Source organism: Dasypus novemcinctus, chromosome 2, assembly GCF_030445035.2.
Source record: "Dasypus novemcinctus isolate mDasNov1 chromosome 2, mDasNov1.1.hap2, whole genome shotgun sequence".
Classification (NCBI taxonomy): Eukaryota; Metazoa; Chordata; class Mammalia; order Cingulata; family Dasypodidae; genus Dasypus; species Dasypus novemcinctus.
This window is the reverse complement of record NC_080674.1, coordinates 55448887-55468515: the sequence shown is the minus strand read 5'-3', so window position 1 is coordinate 55468515 and position 19629 is coordinate 55448887. Positions and strand designations below refer to the sequence as shown.

At 36.7% G+C, this 19629-nt stretch overlaps 1 protein-coding gene across 4 annotated transcripts in view; it reads left to right on the top strand.

The window, feature by feature from the left end:
• DHX29 (DExH-box helicase 29) overlaps positions 1-19629 on the top strand; it is a 63138-nt gene that overhangs the window by 25098 nt on the left and 18411 nt on the right. For all 4 annotated transcript variants that reach the window (XM_058309076.2, XM_058309073.2, XM_058309079.1 and 1 more), the window contains 11 exons: positions 3290-3416; positions 4067-4225; positions 6685-6850; positions 7101-7224; positions 8334-8936; positions 11011-11154; positions 14160-14336; positions 14969-15109; positions 17314-17458; positions 17591-17708; positions 18374-18458. In XM_058309076.2, the coding sequence (XP_058165059.1) occupies positions 3290-3416; positions 4067-4225; positions 6685-6850; positions 7101-7224; positions 8334-8936; positions 11011-11154; positions 14160-14336; positions 14969-15109; positions 17314-17458; positions 17591-17708; positions 18374-18458 (1989 nt within the window). The remainder of the gene's footprint in view (positions 1-3289; positions 3417-4066; positions 4226-6684; positions 6851-7100; positions 7225-8333; positions 8937-11010; positions 11155-14159; positions 14337-14968; positions 15110-17313; positions 17459-17590; positions 17709-18373; positions 18459-19629) is intronic.

The window sequence follows — 19629 nt, the reverse complement described above, 5'->3', positions numbered from 1 at the left end:
TGATAGTTATGTTTAAGGAGTAGGTTGAATTATTTGGGTAGTTTAAAAAAATAGGTACATTCTTTACAGAGAAAGACCATAGTCTGGAGAGAGAAACAGAGCATTTTAAGATTAGTATAAAATAGAAGGTAGAGGATACACTGTTAATTGAAAAAAATCAAGTTGTGGGAAGAAAACATTCACAATGTATGTATTTGACAAAGGACTTTTATCCAGAATTATTTGGCTAGACAACAGATACTTCATCAAAGTATGAATGGTCAGTAAACATGCAAAAATATCTTCAACATCACTAGTCAGTCCTCAGAGAAATAAAATGAAAGCTATAATGAAATATACTATATATTCATCAAAATGGCTATAATTTAAAAGATTAGTAATACCAAATGTTGGGAGGATGTTGAGCAAATGACTATTCATATGTTTGGGACTTTCTCATAAAGTTAAACCCAGCAATTCCATCCCTTGATATTTATTCAAGAAAACTGAAAACATGCTCTGAAAAAAGACTTGTACACAAATATTCATAGCAGCCTTATTAATAATGTGGCTATTTTACAAACCCTTCAAGTAACCTAAATGTTTGTCAGTAGGTAAATGGATAAACAAATTATGGTATAATTCCATGGCATAAATATACTCAGCAGTAAAAAGGAGCCAATTACTGACATATGCAATAACATGAAAAAATCTTAGAAACATTATGCCAGAGTGAAAGAAGCCAGACATAAATGAGTACATGCTGAATGATTTTTTTAGATTAAATTCTAGAAGTCAATTTATAGTTAACAAAAGCAGATCATTAGTTGCCTGGGTCCAGCGATGGGAGAGAGAAGTGTCTATAGTCACGAGGGAACTTTCGGGTAGATGGAAATGTTTATATCTTGATTGTGATGGTGGTTACATGGATGGATACATTTATCAAACTCATTGACCTATAAACTTTAAATGAGTACATTTTATTATAAATAGATCATAGCTTAGTAAAGCTGTTTTTCATTAAAAAGGGAAAAAACTTATAGGAAAAAAAGGTATTTGTGTGAAAGAAAAAATAATACCCATATATACTTGCATTCTGATATATGCAAGGAAAAAGATACATGAAGTTATTACTGGAGTGATAAGGTGAGACGGAGATTTTGTTTTTATACTTTTTTGTCCTATATAGATTTTTTTAACCATGTGCCAATATTAAACTAATATAAATTTTTAATGTTTAGGGCAGTATACAACCTTGAGTTTCAGGGAAAGAAGTATGTCTTCTGTTGAGAGCATTAGTTCAAGACTTCAAAGAGGAGAGGCAATTACTGGGTACATAGAGTTCAAAGAGGCAAAAAGAGGGATAAGAAATACTGTCCAGATGGGTGAAGTAGTGTAAAGAAAGGTTCTGAAGTAGAATTGTGTAAAGAGCCTTTGGACCTTAAACAATAGATGAGCATAAATAGAGGCTAAAATGGGTAGGTGAGCAGGTAGGAGTGAACAGATTTCTTTAACTGAGATTATGGGAGATTTGGATGCCCAGAAAATAAGTCTGGCACCTTTTCATATTGGTTGTGAAGAGCCACTACAGGTTTGGGGGCAGGTGACAAGAGTTTGACATTTTCATGAGATTATTTAATAGTGTTGAAGTGGTTTGAAATGGGAGGGAATGGTAGTAGAGAGTCCATTTTAGCTATTTGTACTTGTTCAGGTCTGAAATAAGTAAGAATCCAGATTGGAAATTGGAGCCGAAGTGAGACATTTTGAAGCAAGAAACAATAGAAATTGGTGATTTACTGAAAATAAAAGTCAAGCCAAAGATGGCAAGAAATGCATGGGTGGAATGGAGTGCTAGTGTCAGAAATAAGAAAGATGAAAAGGAAATGATGGAAATGTGATTTTGATGAATTTGAGGAGTAGCTAATCCTCCTATTTGTTATATTCTGCTGTTTGCTTCTGTACAAAATGGTCCCAGAATTCAAATGTTTGTGTTTTCTTAGTTGCCTTTTTCCCCTTCCTTGAATAGTTGTTTCATAGCAGCAACACGTGCCATCATCTTCCCTACCACCTTACTTCAGTTCTTATTTGCTGTCCCTTATAAACCTAAAGGAAAAAGAAACCAGTTATTTGAGTCTATTATTGCAGTCTTTATAGTTTTTGCTCAATGGTCACGTATTTGAATTTGTGACAGCAATTTTCCTCAGAAGCCATTTTTTTCTTATGTCTTTGACTATCTTCCATTAGAAAGTGGGACAGCAATTTTCCTCAGAAGCCATTTTTTTCTTATGTCTTTGACTATCTTCCATTAGAAAGTGGGAAAGGCAACTTTCAGATGAGTTTTATATTATTACACTCAAAATCCTTAAATACATGTATTTATAAAACTATTTTTCTTTTTACACATATGAGCTCATACTTTTTTAAAATTAAGGGTAGTTGTAGGTTTACAGAAAAATCTTGAAGAAAGTAGAGTTCTCATACTCCATACACACACACACAATTTCCCTATTATTAAAATTTTTCATACTTTTTAATTCTCTTGGGTTCTTTAACACATCAAGGAAGTTTCTCAATGTAGATCACTCTCCTTATTTTGTTGCTTTTTTTGTTTTTAATGGCTGAGTAGTATTTCTCTGTAGAGATAGACCCCATATAATTTCCCATTTTTCAGGAAGCAGACTTGGCCAAATAGATAGGGCATCCCAACCGCCTATCACATGGGAGGGCCACAGTTCAAATCCCAGGCTTTCTTGACCTGTGTGGAGCTGGCCCATGTGCAGTGCTGATGCGCGCAAGGAGTGTCGTGCCACGCAGGGGTGTCCCCCGCGTAGGAGAGCGCCACATGCAAGGAGTGCGCCCCGTAAGGAGAGCCACCCAGCGGTAAAGAAAGTGCAGCCTGCCCAGGAGTGGCACCGCACACATGGAGAGCTGACACAAGATGATGCAACAAAAAGAAACACAGATTCCCAGTGCCGCTGATAAGGATAGAAGCAGTCACAGAAGAACAAACACACAGCGAATGGACACAGAGAGTAGACAACTGGGGCGGGGGGAGAAATAAATAAAAAATAAAAATCTTTTAAAAAATTTAAAAAATAATTTCCCATTTTTCTGTTACAAATAGTGTTGCAGTAAATATCCCTATAACTGCAATTGTTTGTATTATTTCTCTATGAAAAATTCCCAAAAGTAGAATTGCTGGATCAAAGAATAAGGTCAAAGATCAGAGGTTTTGATAAAATATCCTGGCCATGGATAAACTAAACTTGCTCTTCTTTTTATTTTCTCATGATAATCTTTTTTGAAACAGAATGAAAGGTACTTGCACCTTGCAGCAAAACTTCTGGATGCAAAGGAGCTGGCAGCTACCTTCAAACTAGAAAAAAACAAGCAAGGCCAGAAAGAGGCTCAAGAAAAAATAAGGAAGTTTCAAAGAGGTGAATACTTTTAAATTCTTGGAGGTATAAATGTAATTGTCCTTTCTTTGTTGACCTTCCTGAGATAGAACTTGCCTCTTTTTAATGTGTCTGCTTTTTCCTAACAGTTTATTCCAGGGATTGGCAAACTTTTCCTACTACAACAGGCCCAATAGTAAATAATTTAAGACTTCATATATTTCTGGTCTCTGTCACAACTGCCTGACTACTGCTGTATCATAAAAGCAGTCATAGACAATACATAAACAAATGAGCCTGCTATGGTATAATAAAACTTTATTTATGGACACTGAAATATAAATCTCATACAATTTTTACAAATCATGAAATATTACTTTTTTAAAAAATTTATTTTCAGCCATTTAAAAACATTAAAACTATTCTTAGCTCACAACCCCCCCAACAAAAAAACAGGCCAAAGGCCATATTTTGCCACCCTGATTTATACAATAGAACATCAAATCCTTCCAAGAACAGGTATATGCAATTCCAAGAGTAATTACAGCTAATGAAGCTGTTTTTCCAGTCCTACTACCTCTGTTAAATAATGTTTTAAAGAAAGAATGTTGACCCTTTTTTTCCAACCATCTTTGCAAAGTAGAAGGCATAAACAAATACATGAAAATAAACATCATCTTTTTTCTTGGTAGAAATGGAAACTTTAGAAGACCATCCAGTATTCAATCCAGCCATAAAGATTTCACATCAGCAGAATGAAAGGAAAAAACCTCCTTTGACCACAGAAGGGGAAAGTGCTTTGAACTTTAATTTGTTTGAAAAATCTACAGCTGCTACTGAAGAAGAGAGAGGTAAAATAAAAGGAAATTGGTCCTGAGTATAATTTTAAAATAATAAATAAAATATAATGGGACATATAATGGTGAAATTGTTAGTTTGTATTGTGCCAAATTACCGAAGACAGCAGTATAGTTATGCTTCCACAAATTGTCTTAGAACAATTAAGATAAAAAAGTATCTTAGTATTTTGTGATCACCTATATCTTGCCTCAACGTCATTTCTCTCCAGTCCACTCTCCATAATCCTCTGCCAGAATTACCTTTCTTTTACAGACCTAATTGTGAGTTTCCTGTTAAAAACCTTTAATGGCTCTGGGTCCATTGTCAACAGTTACTACAAGTCCAAAACCTTTAACATGCCATTCAGGACTTTTTTGCAATCTGCCACAATCTCCCTTTCACCATATTGCTGACTTTTCCCAGCTATATACTCTAGCTGTATCATTTTTAAAAGCATCTTGTGTCATGGCTCCTGGCTTTGGTCATCCTGTTACCTTCTACATGACCAACCTTTCCCTCACTTCAAGGCTCAACTCAAATGGCACCTCTTCTTTAAGACTTCCCTGACTATTGCCATACCAGCAGATAGAAGTAATAGTGAACTTCTTTTTCTGCACTCCCAAGTAGATTTTTTTAAGATTTATTTTTTATTTATTTCTCTTCCCCCCATTGTGTGCTCTCTGTGTCCACTTGCTGTGTGTTCTGCGTCTCCTCGCATTATCCAGCAGCACTGGGAAACTGCATCTTTTTTTTGTTGTGTCATCTTGCTGCATCAGCTCTCCATGTGGGGCACCACTCCTGGATGGGCTGTGCTTTTTTCACACAGGGCTGCTCTCCTTGTGGGGCACATCCCTTGTGTGTGGGGCACCCCTACACAGGGGCGCCCCTGCATGGCATGGCCCTCCTTGCACACAGCAGTACTGTGCGTGGGCCAGCTTACCACACAGGTCAGAAGGCCCTGGGGATTGAACTTCGGACCCTCCATGTGGTAGACAGACACTCTATCAGTTGAGCCATGTCCACTTCCCCCAAGTAGATTATTGATACAGCTAATCAATAGTTATCAGATTATGGTATAGTGAATCTCATCCCACACTAAATTATCCATTCTTTTAAGGGCATAATCTTATATATTCATTCTTTCAACAACTATTTATTGAATCCTTATTGTGCACAATGTCAGGGGTTGCTTATACAGTAATGAACAAAATAATATGGCCTGTGCTCTTTTCAAGTGTACAATCTAGTAGAAAAGATAAGCTCTAAATTTCAGCAAATAAATATATTACTACAAACTGTTATTAAAAAAAAAAACTGGCTTCTAATAAGAGATTAACAAGGAGGTCTAATTTGGATTGGGGAGACCTTGCTGATGACATTTGTCCTGAGATCTGACATATGAGGAGGTGTTAGCCTGGTGATAAGTTAGTAGAAAGCAGGGAAATAGTACCTTGGAAGCCTAAGGTTGGAAAGAGCTTAGAGCAGCACTATTCAACAGAGCTCTCTGCAGTAATGGAAATGTGCTAGATCTACACTGTCCAGTGTAATAGTCATTCACCAGATGCATGTATTGAGTACTTGAAATATGCTAGTACAAATGAGAAACTGAATTTTTTATTTTATTTTTTTAAGATTTATTTATTTATTTTATTTCTCTCCCTCCCCGCCCCCCATTGTCTGTTCTCTGTGTCTATTTGCTCCGTCTTCTTTGTCCACTTCTGTTGTTGTCAGCGGCACAGGAATCTGTGTTTCTTTTGGTTGCGTCATCTTGTTGTGTCAGCTCTCTGTGTGTGCGGCGCCATTCCTGGGGAGGCTGCACTTGCTTTCGCACTGGGCGGCTCTCCTTACAGGGCACACTCCTTGCACGTGGGGCTTCCCTACGTGGGGGACACCCATGCGTGGCATGGCACTCCTTGCACCCATCAGCACTGAGCATGGGCCAGCTCCACACAGGTCAAGGAGGCCGGGGGTTTGAACCGCGGACCTCCCATGTGGTAGACCGACGCCCCAACCACTGGGCGAAGTCCGCTGCCCCTTTTATTTTATTTTAAGTAGCCACATGTGGCTAGCAGCTACCGTTTTGGGCCTGGCAGACTTAGAGCATTTGAGGAGTTGACTGATGGGTAAGGAGGCTACAGCATAGTATGCATGAGGAAAGAATGCCAAGAGCTGGGCAGAGATGGACCATGGAGGGCTTTTAGGCAGTAATATGGAATTTCGACTTATTTTGCTCCTCACAGGAAGTCATCATGGTTGTGTGGTGGTCTGTTTTGGTCATGGTCATGGTACAGGTGTTAAGCAGAGAAATGGCATCTTGTAGCATACTGGACATTATAAGCAGAGTATCCTAAATAATTCACCACACAGTATCACAGGAAAGTGCTTTTCCAAGAAGTGAAGTATTTGAATCACTTAAAAATTTTATATTACTATAATACCATTTTTAAAGAACCAATCTTTGTCATTTTAGATAAAAAGAAAGAACTTCATGATGTAAGAAATTTTGACTATACTGCTCGAAGCTGGACTGGAAAATCTCCCAAACAATTTCTGATTGATTGGGTCAGAAAGAATCTCCCCAAGAGTCCAAATCCTTCCTTTGAAAAAGTGCCAGTAGGTAGATACTGGAAATGTAGGTATGTTTTTCTATATAATTGCATGAAGGTTTAGAAAAATGTAAGATAATAAAATCTTTTTGTTTCCTGTAAATTAGGTAAATATTTAGCAAGCTCTCTAATTCAATATCTCAGGTTGATAGTGTTTATAAGTCATTATCTAGTACAGTGCCTTCCATAGAAATATTAAATAACTAGATTCCATCATTGCGACTCTGACACTTTATAATTCATCAATGTCATTAAGTATTTTTTTCCTTCTTCTTTGTAGGGTGAGGGTAATCAAGTCTGAAGATGATGTTCTGGTAGTATGTCCTACAATCTTAACAGAGGATGGCATGCAAGCTCAGCACCTGGGAGCTACTTTAGCTCTTTATCGTTTAGTGAAAGGGCAGGTGGGACTTTTTACAACTGGATGCTTTAAAAACCATTTGTAGAGTAATGGGCCTAATATACATCAGCAATATAAACCTGTATCTGCAGAAGGTAGTATTTAATTATGGTTATGTTTGCCAGTTTTCTCTTTACTGACTGCTTCTTCTGATTAATCATGGGTTCTGCTCACTCATAATTTTGGCTTCCTCTTACCCCTAAACATAGCTCAGTCTTTCTCTGCTTGTTAGACCAGAAGTCTGAAAGAAACTTGGATTGGTCCAACTTTTCACACTAGATTAATTTATAGATTAAAAATAGTTGTGTTAGGGTGGTTGAATTAAGGAGGATTTTTAAACAGTTGGTTTTCCTTTAATGTTATATTATCTTTCCAGCTTAAAAAAAAAAGATCATTAATATTGACTCCAGTTTTCAATTTTAGGTTATATTAAACTATAAGCTTCTAGTTTAAGGAAAGATAGATAAAGGATTCCTGAAGGAAGTTCTTTAAGAGAATATAATGTTCCTTTTGTTTTGTTTTGTTTTGTTTTGTTTTGTTTTTAATTTGGATTGCCAACCTTTCCCCTTTATAATAATGTGTCCTATATGACCTTCTTTATGGTAAATTAGAACCATTGAAACTGTTAGACACTAATTAAGTAGACCTCCAAACAGTTTTTTTCCAGTTTTTACTAGTAAAAATTCTTAATGTTTTCGTTTCCTTCATTTTGCAAAGTAAGAGGTCAAAAACTGAGGTTGCTGGGTAGAAATGACTATCAATGTCAGAGAGGTAATTGTGGGTTCTTTATAGTACAGAATTACAATAATTCAATTCAATCTAGTATAGTTCATTTAAAACACTTTGACCTGTAACATTAGATTATTCAGTAGTTTATTATGTTTCAGGAGTAAGCACTTTACATGTATTAATATATTTAACCTCACAGTATGCCTATGAGGAAAGTACTTTTATTATCCCTCTTTTAACAATCACAGAAACTGAGGCACTGAGAGGTTATTTGCCCAAGGTCACGCTGCTAGCAAGCTAAAGTGGAGGTTAGCTATTCTAATTTATATTTTGATATCCAGTAGTAGTGAAAATAATGTGCTGCTATTTTTCTTCCCTTTACAGTCAGTTCATCAGTTACTTCCTCCCACTTACCGAGATGTTTGGCTGGAGTGGAGTGATGCAGAAAAGAAAAAGGAAGAACTAAGTAAAATGGAAACCAATAAACCACGTGATCTTTTTATTGCCAAACTTCTGAATAAAGTGAAACAGCAGCAACAACAGCAACAACAGCATTCTGAAAACAAGAAAGAAAATTTTGAAGAGGAATCTTGGGAAAATTTAGTTTCTGATGAGGATTTTTCTGCACTGTCCTTGGAATCAGCAAGTGCAGAAGATTTGGAACCTGTTAGAAACCTCTTTAGAAAGTTGCAAAGCACACCTAAGTACCAGAGACTTCTAAAGGAAAGGCAACAGTTACCTGTGTTCAAACACCGGAATTTGATTGTTGAAACTCTTAAAAGGCACAGGGTAGTGGTTGTAGCAGGTGAGACAGGGAGTGGTAAAAGTACTCAAGTACCACATTTCCTTCTGGAAGATTTGCTTCTAAATGAATGGGGCACAAGTAAATGTAACATTGTCTGTACCCAGCCCCGAAGAATCTCAGCGGTGAGTTTAGCCACAAGGGTGTGTGAAGAATTAGGCTGTGATAATGGACCTGGAGGAAGGGTAAGATACTGTTCAACTCTACCTCAGTGAATGGTGACATTACTCTTCCTTGCTTTGGGGATCTAATTGGAATTTGTCCCATAACAGTTTTGACTGTTACTGGTTGTTCAATAGCACATTTTAGGAACCCTTCAAATGTTTTATTTGAAAGATGTGGTATTAAACCATTGTCTTTCATATGAAAAGGATTATCAGCAATTCTGTCATTAAAATTCTCATATAGGGAAGCAGATCACTCCCACCTACCACATGGGGGAATCACGGGTTCAGTTCCTGGTACCTTCTGGAGATGAGCCAAACAGCAAGCTGGTGCAACAGGCAGGGGCAGCAAGCAGATGAAACAAGATGATGCAACAAGGAGATACAAATAGAAAAGACAATTAAAGACACACCAAAGCAGAGAGCGGAGGGTCTCAAGCAACTGAGCACCTCTTTCCCACATGAGACGTCCCAGATTCAGTTCCCAGTGCGTCCTAAATAGAAGATGAGCAGACAGAGAGAGCAGACAGCACAAATACCAGGGTTGGAGAGGGACAAAATAAATCCTAAAAAAAAAATGTCTCATATAAAAGAAAAAAATATATTTACTTAATAACCAAATACCCAAATATGTTACATAGTAAGCTGGTCGGAATATATCTATGAAAGATTTTCAGTAGTTCTTTTCAAAGAGTATGAGGAAAAACAATATAGAGGAAAATGCTAGATTTTTTCAAATCCTGTATTTTTTTTTAACGGAAAAAATGCTTAAGTATCTATTGTCAAGCATTTGCCATGCAAGTGTACACAAAACTGGCCAAACTTCAGCCAGAGTGACTACGTAGTATGGAAATGATTTAAGATTGGTTAAAACCAAATATGATAAATTCCCAGTACATGTAATTCAGCTTAATTAAAATTGGAATTATTCATTCTGGAGATGGTACTTAATATTTTTGTCTCTATCTTAAGAGGGTATCCTTCATTAAATAGTTTTTATTTAGCAAATTTTTTGGATTTCTGTCAGCAAATACAGGAATATACAAAGACACATGTAAGGAAGTGATGTAAAAGATGACGACAGACATGTACACAAAGTAATGACTAAAGGAGTAAGAAATTGTGATAGAAATAGAACTGGCTTCCAGATTCCTATTAGGAAGCACTGGTCTACTAGCAGCTGCCCTTTTTTTTTTTTTAAGATTTCATTTTTTCATTTCTCTCCCCTTCCCCTCCCCCACTTGTTTGCTCTCTGTGTCCATTCCCTGTGTTTGCTTCTGTGTCCGCTTGTATTCTTGTTGGCAGAACTGGGAATCTGTGTCTCTTTTTGTTGTTGTTGTGTCATCTCGCTGCATCAGCTCTCTGTGTGTGCAGCACCACTCCTGGGCAGGCTGCACTTTTTTCACATGGGGTAGCTCTCCTTCTGGGGTGCAGTCCTTGCATGTGGGGCTCCCCTACGCAGGGGTCACCCCGTGTGGCATGGCACTCCTTGCACACATCAGCACTGCGCATGGGCCAGCTCACCACACTGGTCAGGAGGCCTTGGATTTGAACCCTGGACCTCCCATGTAGTAGGCAGAATGCTCTATCAGTTGAGCCAAATCTGTTTCCCTAGCAGCTGCTTTTTAATGATAGCAAGTCTCATGAGATTTTGATAGGAGAATAGACCAAACTGTAGGAGCTGTTTTAAAATTCTGTTTCTGGGTACCTCAATATTTTAATCCAAGATGATTTAATAAATTAATTCAGCATTTATTAATGTTTTCATAATGATGTTAATTAGGCTTGAAGAGGTGAACCGCTTTCTTTCTCAACACCTTAAAAAGTAGAAAGCTTTTCCTTGTTTAAAACTACAAAAACAAATTGTACAGTTTTATGTAATTGAAACCATGAGGAATTAATTTTGATAATAAATTGCACTATATAGATTTATTCCGCCCCAGATATCAGGGAAATTAGGACCTGTACTTCACCTTTTTTAGGTTTGCTGGTTCGATCCTGGGTTTCAGCACACACCAAAAAAAGCAAATAGATAAGAGTTTGGTTTACAGATCACTTGTGAGAAACTAATCTCAGTCTTGTGTTCTCCCTTCAGAATTCCTTGTGTGGGTATCAGATCCGGATGGACTCTCGATCTAGTGACTCTACCAGATTGCTCTATTGTACAACAGGGGTTTTACTAAGAAAACTTCAAGAAGATGGTCTTCTAACTAATGTGTCTCATGTTATTGTAGATGAGGTGAGTGGATTCTTTAGCTGTGTCTAGATAGGTTTTTAAATTTTTTGTATAAAACAGAGTTACTTCTAATGCTAGTTAATTTATTCTTGGTGCTTATTAAATGCCATATAGTTTACATATAGTAATTTATTTGATTTCTTCTAACAAATGCCTCATTATAAATGTATTTAATAAGTACTATATAATATTTGCTGTATGCTAGATGCTTTTCAAAGCACTTTGTTTATATTAATTCATTTAATTTTCCCAGCAACCCAGTAAAGTAGATATTATTATCTCTGTTTTAAAGTTTAGGAAACTGAGACACAGGATGGTCAAATAACTTGCCCAAGGTCACACAGCCAGTCAGTTCTACAGCTTGTGGTTCAAACTACTCTTCCCACTACACTGTCTCATCAGCTGCTACATTTACTTTTTGAAGGATCTTTTCTAATTCTTACAAAAAATAAGTAATCTTTAGCCATATGTCATTTTCTCTTTAGATATATCCCAACTTGAATCTAATTTGAAAGTACAAATGTATTGAATTATGCAAAAAGCTTCACTTCAAAATTATTTAAAATGGCATGTAGTCTGGTATTTGTGAAGTGATTTGTACATAATTTTTCAAGAAAATATATATAGCTTTTCTATATGTATCTTATGTAGAAAATATTTTTTTAATTTTCCCTGATATAAAATTTTATTTTGGGAAACGGACTTTGGCCCAGTGGTTAGGGCGTCCGTCTACCACATGGGAGGTCCGCGGTTCAAACCCTGGGCCTCCTTGACCCGTGTGGAGCTGGCCCATGCGCAGCGCTGATGCGCGCAAGGAGTGCCGTGCCACACAGGGGTGTCCCCCGCGTAGGGGAGCCCCACGCGCAAGGAGTGCACCCATAAGGAGAGCCGCCCAGCGCGAAGGAGGGAGCAGCCTGCCGAGGAATGGCGCCGCCCACACTCTCGTGCCGCTGATGACAACAGAAGCGGACAAAGAAACAAGACGCAGCAAAAAGACACAGAAAACAGACAACCGGGGGAGGGGAGGGGAATTAAATAAATAAAAATAAATCTTTAAAAAAAATAAAATAAAATAAAATAAAATTTTATTTTATGCTCTATCCTTATATTTTCCTTTTTTTAAAAAATCCATATCTACATAAATGACCACTTATTTTGTGAATCTTCCCAAATCTGTGTCTCCCATCAGGACATCTCTCTGCCAAGCTTAAGATTTGAAAATCCAGTTGCCTTCTAAAAACCTTTAGTTTTAGTAATTTAAAGTCAGCATTTCTAAAACTCACAATTTCCCCTCCCATTTCATTCCTTATGATTTGCTCCTCCTCCTTGCTTCAAAATTTCAGTGAATGACCTCCACAATCACTTGGCAAAACCCCCACAGTAAAAAATTCCAATATTATTCTATCCTACACCCTCTAAATCCAGTCACCTAGTACTGTTCATTCTACCTTTCTCAAATTCATTTTCTTTTCTCTGTATTTACTGGTATTGTTTTTGTACAGGCCACCATTATCTCTTTAATTACTACTAAAGCTTATAATTAAAGTACCTACTTTCTGTTTTGTTCTCATATACTACATTCTTCACATTGTAGCTGGAGTTATCTTTTTTAAAACAAAGTCAGACCACATGATTGCCCTGCTTTTAAAATATTTGAATCACTGACTTGGCTCATTGGGGTATTGTCTCAGTTTTTTAATATGGTCTACAAGGCCTTTCCTGAGCAAATTACTATCTATTCAGTTTTATCTCTTGCCATTCCCTGTCCCATCATGCTCAAGCCTTCATTTTTTTCCAGTTCCTGAAATATACTGTGATCAAAATTTCCACCATAGTTTTGCACTTGTGTCCCTTGACCAGAACACTTTTTCTCCATTTCTCATCCTGTTTCTACCTCCTCCTTTTTTTCTTTTTCAAACTAATCTTCGAATTCTCACCATTGATGGCAATTTCTCTTAGAAGCCTTCCTGATAACCTGGGTTAGCTATCCTTCAGATATATTCCCAAACCATCCCAGTTTATACTTCTTATTAGGCTGTAAATTCTGAAATGAAGAAAACCGTTTGGTCATTTAATCACTAGCGTCTAGCACAATGCTGAGAGCTTACTATTTGTAAGGTTCTATTCTAAAGACTTTGTATTATTTCATTTGATTGTCACAATAACCCTATAAATTAGCATTATTTGTATTCCCTTTTTTTATAGAGGAAAAAATAGAAAGAGGTTTAAATAACTTGCCTAAAGTCATACCTGTAAGTGGCCAAGCAATTGATTCCCAGCCTAAACCCTTAACCACTATTGCCTCCCTTCCAAGAGGATGAATGATTAAACCCATTTCTAAGTTACGTTATTTTCATTTACTTTATCTTTGTATGCTGCTTTAAACTGTTATAAAATAAAATGCAATGTAAATAAGTCAGAACACAGAAAATAGGAAGAAAGACTCATTCCTTCAGCAAATATTTACAAAATTCCAACAGTTAACCATGTCTGTGTTTTATACCAGGTTTACAGTGCTTTTCCCTAAAATACATGTGTTGGAACAACATAACTTACTTTTTTCTGACCCTGTCAGCTTCCTACTCACCAACTCCCCTTTTTCTACACAATGGATAAATCATCTATCTTGTAGTAATAGCAACAGTACAATTTTAAGCAGTGGCAGTGATTTAGGCATCACAGCTTGCTTCTAAGTGAAATTTGGGAGATACCCTAATATTATCAGCCACATACTTGCAGATCATCCCCAAGTGTAGGGTCCTACTATTATGGCTAATCTTGCCCATTATATGCTAATTTTTACTGGCTTCAATCTTAGAGGGTGACTTTATTTCCAAATAGTCTGTTTTATTTCCAAAAGGTCTGTTTTATATTTAAAGGTCTGATTATACTTAAATATTGATTAACTTTTAGTGGGTTTGAGTAGTAGTATACTATTAGTACAATAGTAGATTGTTTAAGCTTCTTAGTAGACTTTATGATTAATTTTTCAATTCTCTTTATACTAGGTTCATGAAAGAAGTGTACAGTCAGACTTCCTACTGATTATCTTAAAAGAGATTTTACAAAAACGTTCTGATCTGCACTTGATTTTGATGAGTGCCACTGTGGACAGTGAAAAGTTTTCTACATATTTTACACACTGCCCTATTCTCAGAATTTCAGGAAGGAGTTATCCTGTCGAGGTACGTTTTCTTTATGTAAACAGAAACTGTATTCCCATCACGGAGTTTTGCCCCAAAATTGTCCTTTTGTGGTCTGAGTCCAGAACTACTACTACAAGTCAGGAAAGGACCTGGAGACATCTTAGGATTCTGATGGCTGGTGCCACCTTCCTTGACTGAATGTAGGTGAGGTAGGTTTGTTCTGCTGAAAGACAAACCTGAGGACTATAGAAAATAAACTACTTTTGCCTATCATAATCACTGTATCCAGTGGAAGTGGCTGCCTGGCAACAAGGAAATCCCTTTTCATCTACTCCTCAAGTTTAGGATTGTTCTTTTCTGAAGCCTCCTTTCTTCCTATTCTATTCTTAATGTTTACCCATTGATTCAGCTGATGAACACTGCTCTTTTAATCCATCTTCACATATAAAAATGGGCACCATGATGTAATTTTTTCTGAGACTTTTAGGAACGGACTCATCTATATCAACCAAGTTCTTCATCCCCAAATAATGCTGGAAAAAAACACTTTCATATTATTCTAAATTAGTGCTTTGTGACATTCAAAAGGTGATAATCTCCTTGATCTCTTTAAAATGATATTTACTGAAACCAAGTTGAGTTCACCCAGTTATATGGCTTCATCTATATAGGTTTTTCATCTTGAAGATATAATAGAAGAAACTGGCTTTGTACTGGAGAAGGACTCAGAATATTGTCAGAAATTTCTAGAGGAAGAAGAAGAAATAACCATTAATGTTACAAGCAAAGCAGGAGGAATAAACAAGTATCAGGTAAAAAAAAAATTTTTTTTTAAAGATCTCAATGATAACCAGGCATAACATACCATCATAGTTTTAAAATCACATGGCTCTTTCCTTGCCCAATCTACAAGAGGAATGCAGACCATTCCCAGCAGCCAGACTGTTGACATTTCCAGAAAATGTCGACATCACACTGAAGGGATGCACAATTATTATGAAGGGGGCCCCAAAGGAACCTTACATGGGACTTCAGTCACCTCATTGTACAGCTCGGTCTCCTGGGAAACAAAAAGAAGAGGCTTCACATTGACACATGGTGGGGAAATAGAAAGGAACTGACTACAGTTCGTACTGTCTATAGTCATGTACGTAATCAAGTGTTTTACACTGAGCTTTTGTTATAAGATGAGGTGTGTGCTCACTTCCCCATCATTGTCTTTTTCAGGAGGGTGTGTCTCTTGTTGAAATCCTAAATTTCTTAGGTGAAAAATATATATGCAGGGTTCAGATGAGGCCAGGCATTGCTTGCCCAGAATGATGAGTTAGTTCTTGAAGGAAATGGCATTGAACTTGTATCAAATTCATTTGCTTTGATTCAGTAAGCCACAAGAGTTAAAAACAGGAATATTAGAAAATTTGGGGGAGGCATCTCTGACTCTGAAAAAGAAACAGTTAAGCAGCCTAATGAATAAGACTATCTAAGAGTTTTCTAGCTCTGGAAACAAGATGGCGGACCTATTTGATATTTTAAAGATGCAATAAAGTTCATCGGTTGATTTGAGACTCTTTTTTTTTAATCATATGGCTGGCACAGTGAATTCAGGCATAACTTAGTAGAAGAGGAATAAGTAAGATTATGAGTAATATTTAAAGGTCATTTAATCTTTGCTTCATAGTACCATAGTCTTTGGTTTATGATATTTTAGTTGTCCTCTTAACACTGTCCTGAGCCACATAGACACAAATACAGAATCAAAGACCGTATAAGTAAGAAGCAGCTTTTATATAGCAATTTCACAGTGATGATCAATAATTGAGTAAATTTATAAGGATTTTGTTGCAACACTATACGTGATCAGGATAGGGCAGGCCCAGAATCTAGCTTTTTCATAGCTTCTGTCCCAACAGAGGCCCACCTAACCTCCACAATAAGGCTGTCTGGGATAAGCACAGTTCTTCCTAGGAAGTCTGTCTATATTACGTGTTTTTAGAAATATCAAAAAAGTTGTGTTACCCTGCATAGCCATCATTGTATCTGTGATATTTCAGTTATATTTCAGGCATGTGAATCTAATGGGTACAAAGTTAAATTAGTTTATCTTTTAACTTAGCAGAATAAACCAAGAAAGTAAAAACTGAAAAATTTCCCTAGAACTCCAGAAACTAAAGGAAGTCTAGTTTAGAAACTAAAAAAAGGGAAATGGACTTGGCCCAGTGATTAGGGTGTCCGTCTACCACATGGGAGGTCCGCGGTTCAAACCCCGGGCCTCCTTGACCCGTGTGAAGCTGGCCCATGAGCAATGCTGATGCGCATAAGGATGCCGCACCACGCAGGGGTGTCCCCCGCGTAGGGGAGCCCCACGCACAAGGAGTGCACCCGTAAGGAGAGCCGCCCAGTGCGAAAGAAAGTGCAGCCTGCCCAGGAATGGCGCCACCCACACTTCCCTTGAGGCTGACAACAACAGAAGCGGACAAAGAAACAAGATGCAGCAAGTGGACACAGAGAACAGACAACGGGGGCGGGGGGGGGAGTGGGGGGAGTAAAGAAATAAATAAATCTTTAAAAAAAAAAAGAAAAGAAAACTGTACATGTTTAAGAAGAGATGTGATTGGAAGCCAGTAGCCAAAATAGAATCTAGAAAAAATGAGGCTGGTATAAACTACTTATTAAAGTTATTGTAACCTCTCTTGGCCTGGCTGCTTTCCATTTGCCACAGATTTGATGCATTAGGATTATGTTTTTCTTCAGTTCTTCTTTATTTAATATGTACATCCCAGGTTTAAAATTTTGTTATGCATAAGGGCTAGATGAATTTAAATGATAGGAAATATGTAAAATTTTATAATACTTTTTCCAGTGATAAAAGTTGTACTCTTACTAAATTTAACATAACTATTAATGGTAACAATAGAAAAATAGGTTTGAATGAATGCAAATACCTCATTTTTCCTTCTTTGCCTTATAAAAATGCTTAATATTTTTGTTCAGTTTTCTCTGGTTGTGTTTCTTTTAGGAATACATTCCAGTTCAGACTGGAGCAAATGCTGACTTAAATCCATTTTACCAGAAGTATAGCAGCCGCACCCAGCATGCTATTCTTTACATGAATCCTCATAAAATCAACCTAGATCTCATTTTGGAACTTCTTGCATATTTAGGTATATTTCTACTCCTAAAATGTTTCCATTTATTTTGGTAAAACTTTGCTTCTAACTAGAGATGTTTTATTAACATTTTATATGCTATTCTCTACTTTCCTTATTTTGAATAATTGTTTTTTTTAATTTCAGATAGAAGTCCTCAATTTAGAAATATCGAAGGAGCAGTATTGATCTTTTTACCAGGCCTTGCTCATATTCAACAGTTGTATGATTTCCTATCAACTGACAGAAGATTTTATTCTGAACGGTAATTACATATCTTCATTATATTCACAGTGATTTCAAAATAGAAAAACCACTTGCTACATTAAAATGCTTGAAAAATACAAAAAAAAATTCTCAATCAAAATTTTGGAAGACTTCTTACGTTTAGTTAAAATTGGTTATGGTAAACCAAGTTTTTTGTTATTGTTGTTTTAACATTTTTATTATAGCATGTTATCTACTGAAAGTTTTTAAATACTATTTCTGTATATGTTTTATTTTCTTAATATGATTGAGCAGAGGGATTCCTATGGTTAAGAATAAGATGGTGAATCCCCTCTCCCAACCCCCTGACTGGTGTAACACCCTCCCCCCCAAGGTTGCAGTTTATCATTTATACATATTAAATTGACTGTTTATTATATGTTTGGGTATAGTTTGTTACTGCTGTCATGGTTATCACTTTGACATCAGAATTTTTCAAAATTGTTTAAACTCTATATTCCGTATAGTTTATTCATATGTTTTCTGTATGGTGAGTGTGTACGTTTATGGTAGCTCATTGGACCATTCTCTGAATTTTTGTGTTGAAAATTTTTCATAGTAAAAAATTTCAAAGTTGCTTCCTATTTGCAAATAAATTTTGTTATTCTTTGCAGTGTCTTCTAAAGAGAAACTCTTGCTAAGAACTATGATTTTAACTTTCAGATATAAAGTGATAGCTCTGCATTCTATTCTTTCAACTCAAGATCAAGCCGCAGCATTCACACTTCCTCCTCCAGGAGTCAGGAAGGTAAAATTCAGTACAGCAAATTTATATGCAATCCACCTGAGAATATTTCACAAGATTTATGACTTTTTATCCTCAAAGTGAGTTATTAAGTGCACTATAGTACCTGCAGAACCCAATGTATTAAAATTCAAGTATTTGAATATTTATATTATGTGCTGCTAAAGGGAAAAGATATTTTTAGGGAAGTAGTAGTTAAAAATTAAGGCATGAATATTGCTTGGGGGAAAGGGCAGGGAGGAACACTACTTTTCCCAAGGAGAGCATCTTGGATACTGGGAGCTCTTCCAATCTTGGAAGTATATTTTTTTGTTCTCTAGGGTACTCATCCCTGATTATTTTTGCAATACTTAGATCATGGGGTTAGGAAAGTATCTCAGTATTGTCTTCTTTCTTCAGAATTCTGAACAAAGAGATGCTCTGGCAGAATATCCCAGATTTTGGACCCTTTCTCAGAAGAAAAAAGTGCCTAATATAGGAACTGTGGAAAACACAGAACTCCCAGAAAAAAAGCCTAGACTATAATGCAGGAGGCCTGGGTTCTTGTCTTTAAGTGGCTGCCGTCTTTTGTGGCCTTTGGCAGCACTTTTCTCACCTTTAATAGGGATTGGAATAAACTGATGGCATTCTAACTGTACTCATAGGAACTCCTGGGGTTCTGAAGCTGTGTTCTGATCTAACACAGCTTAGATTTTTGTTTGAAGAAGAGTTCCATCTCTTAACAACAAAAATTTGAAAGCTACTGAAGTAAAATTATTGCATTGGTCCCATCCAGCGCTTATTTAATTTGAGTTCTGTTTCTTAGGATAAATGAATGAGAAAAGCAAGCATTCAATATTGAAATATACAGTTAATATAAAGTAATGCAAATTGAATTTGACCTAGAACTTCTTAAATGTTTTACCTCCCAGGACACAATAGAAAAAATAATGCAGCAGGTTGTATTATGCAGACATCACCATTAAGCATTAAGAATTTTATTTTATTTTTTTTTTAAAGATTTATTTATTTATTTAATTTCCCCCCCTCCCCTGGTTGTCTGTTCTTGATGTCTATTTGCTGCGTCTTGTTTCTTTGTCCGCTTCTGTTGTCGTCAGCCGCACGGGAAGTGTGGGCGGCGCCATTCCTGGGCAGGCTGCTCTTTCTTTTCACGCTGGGCAGCTCTCCTCACGGG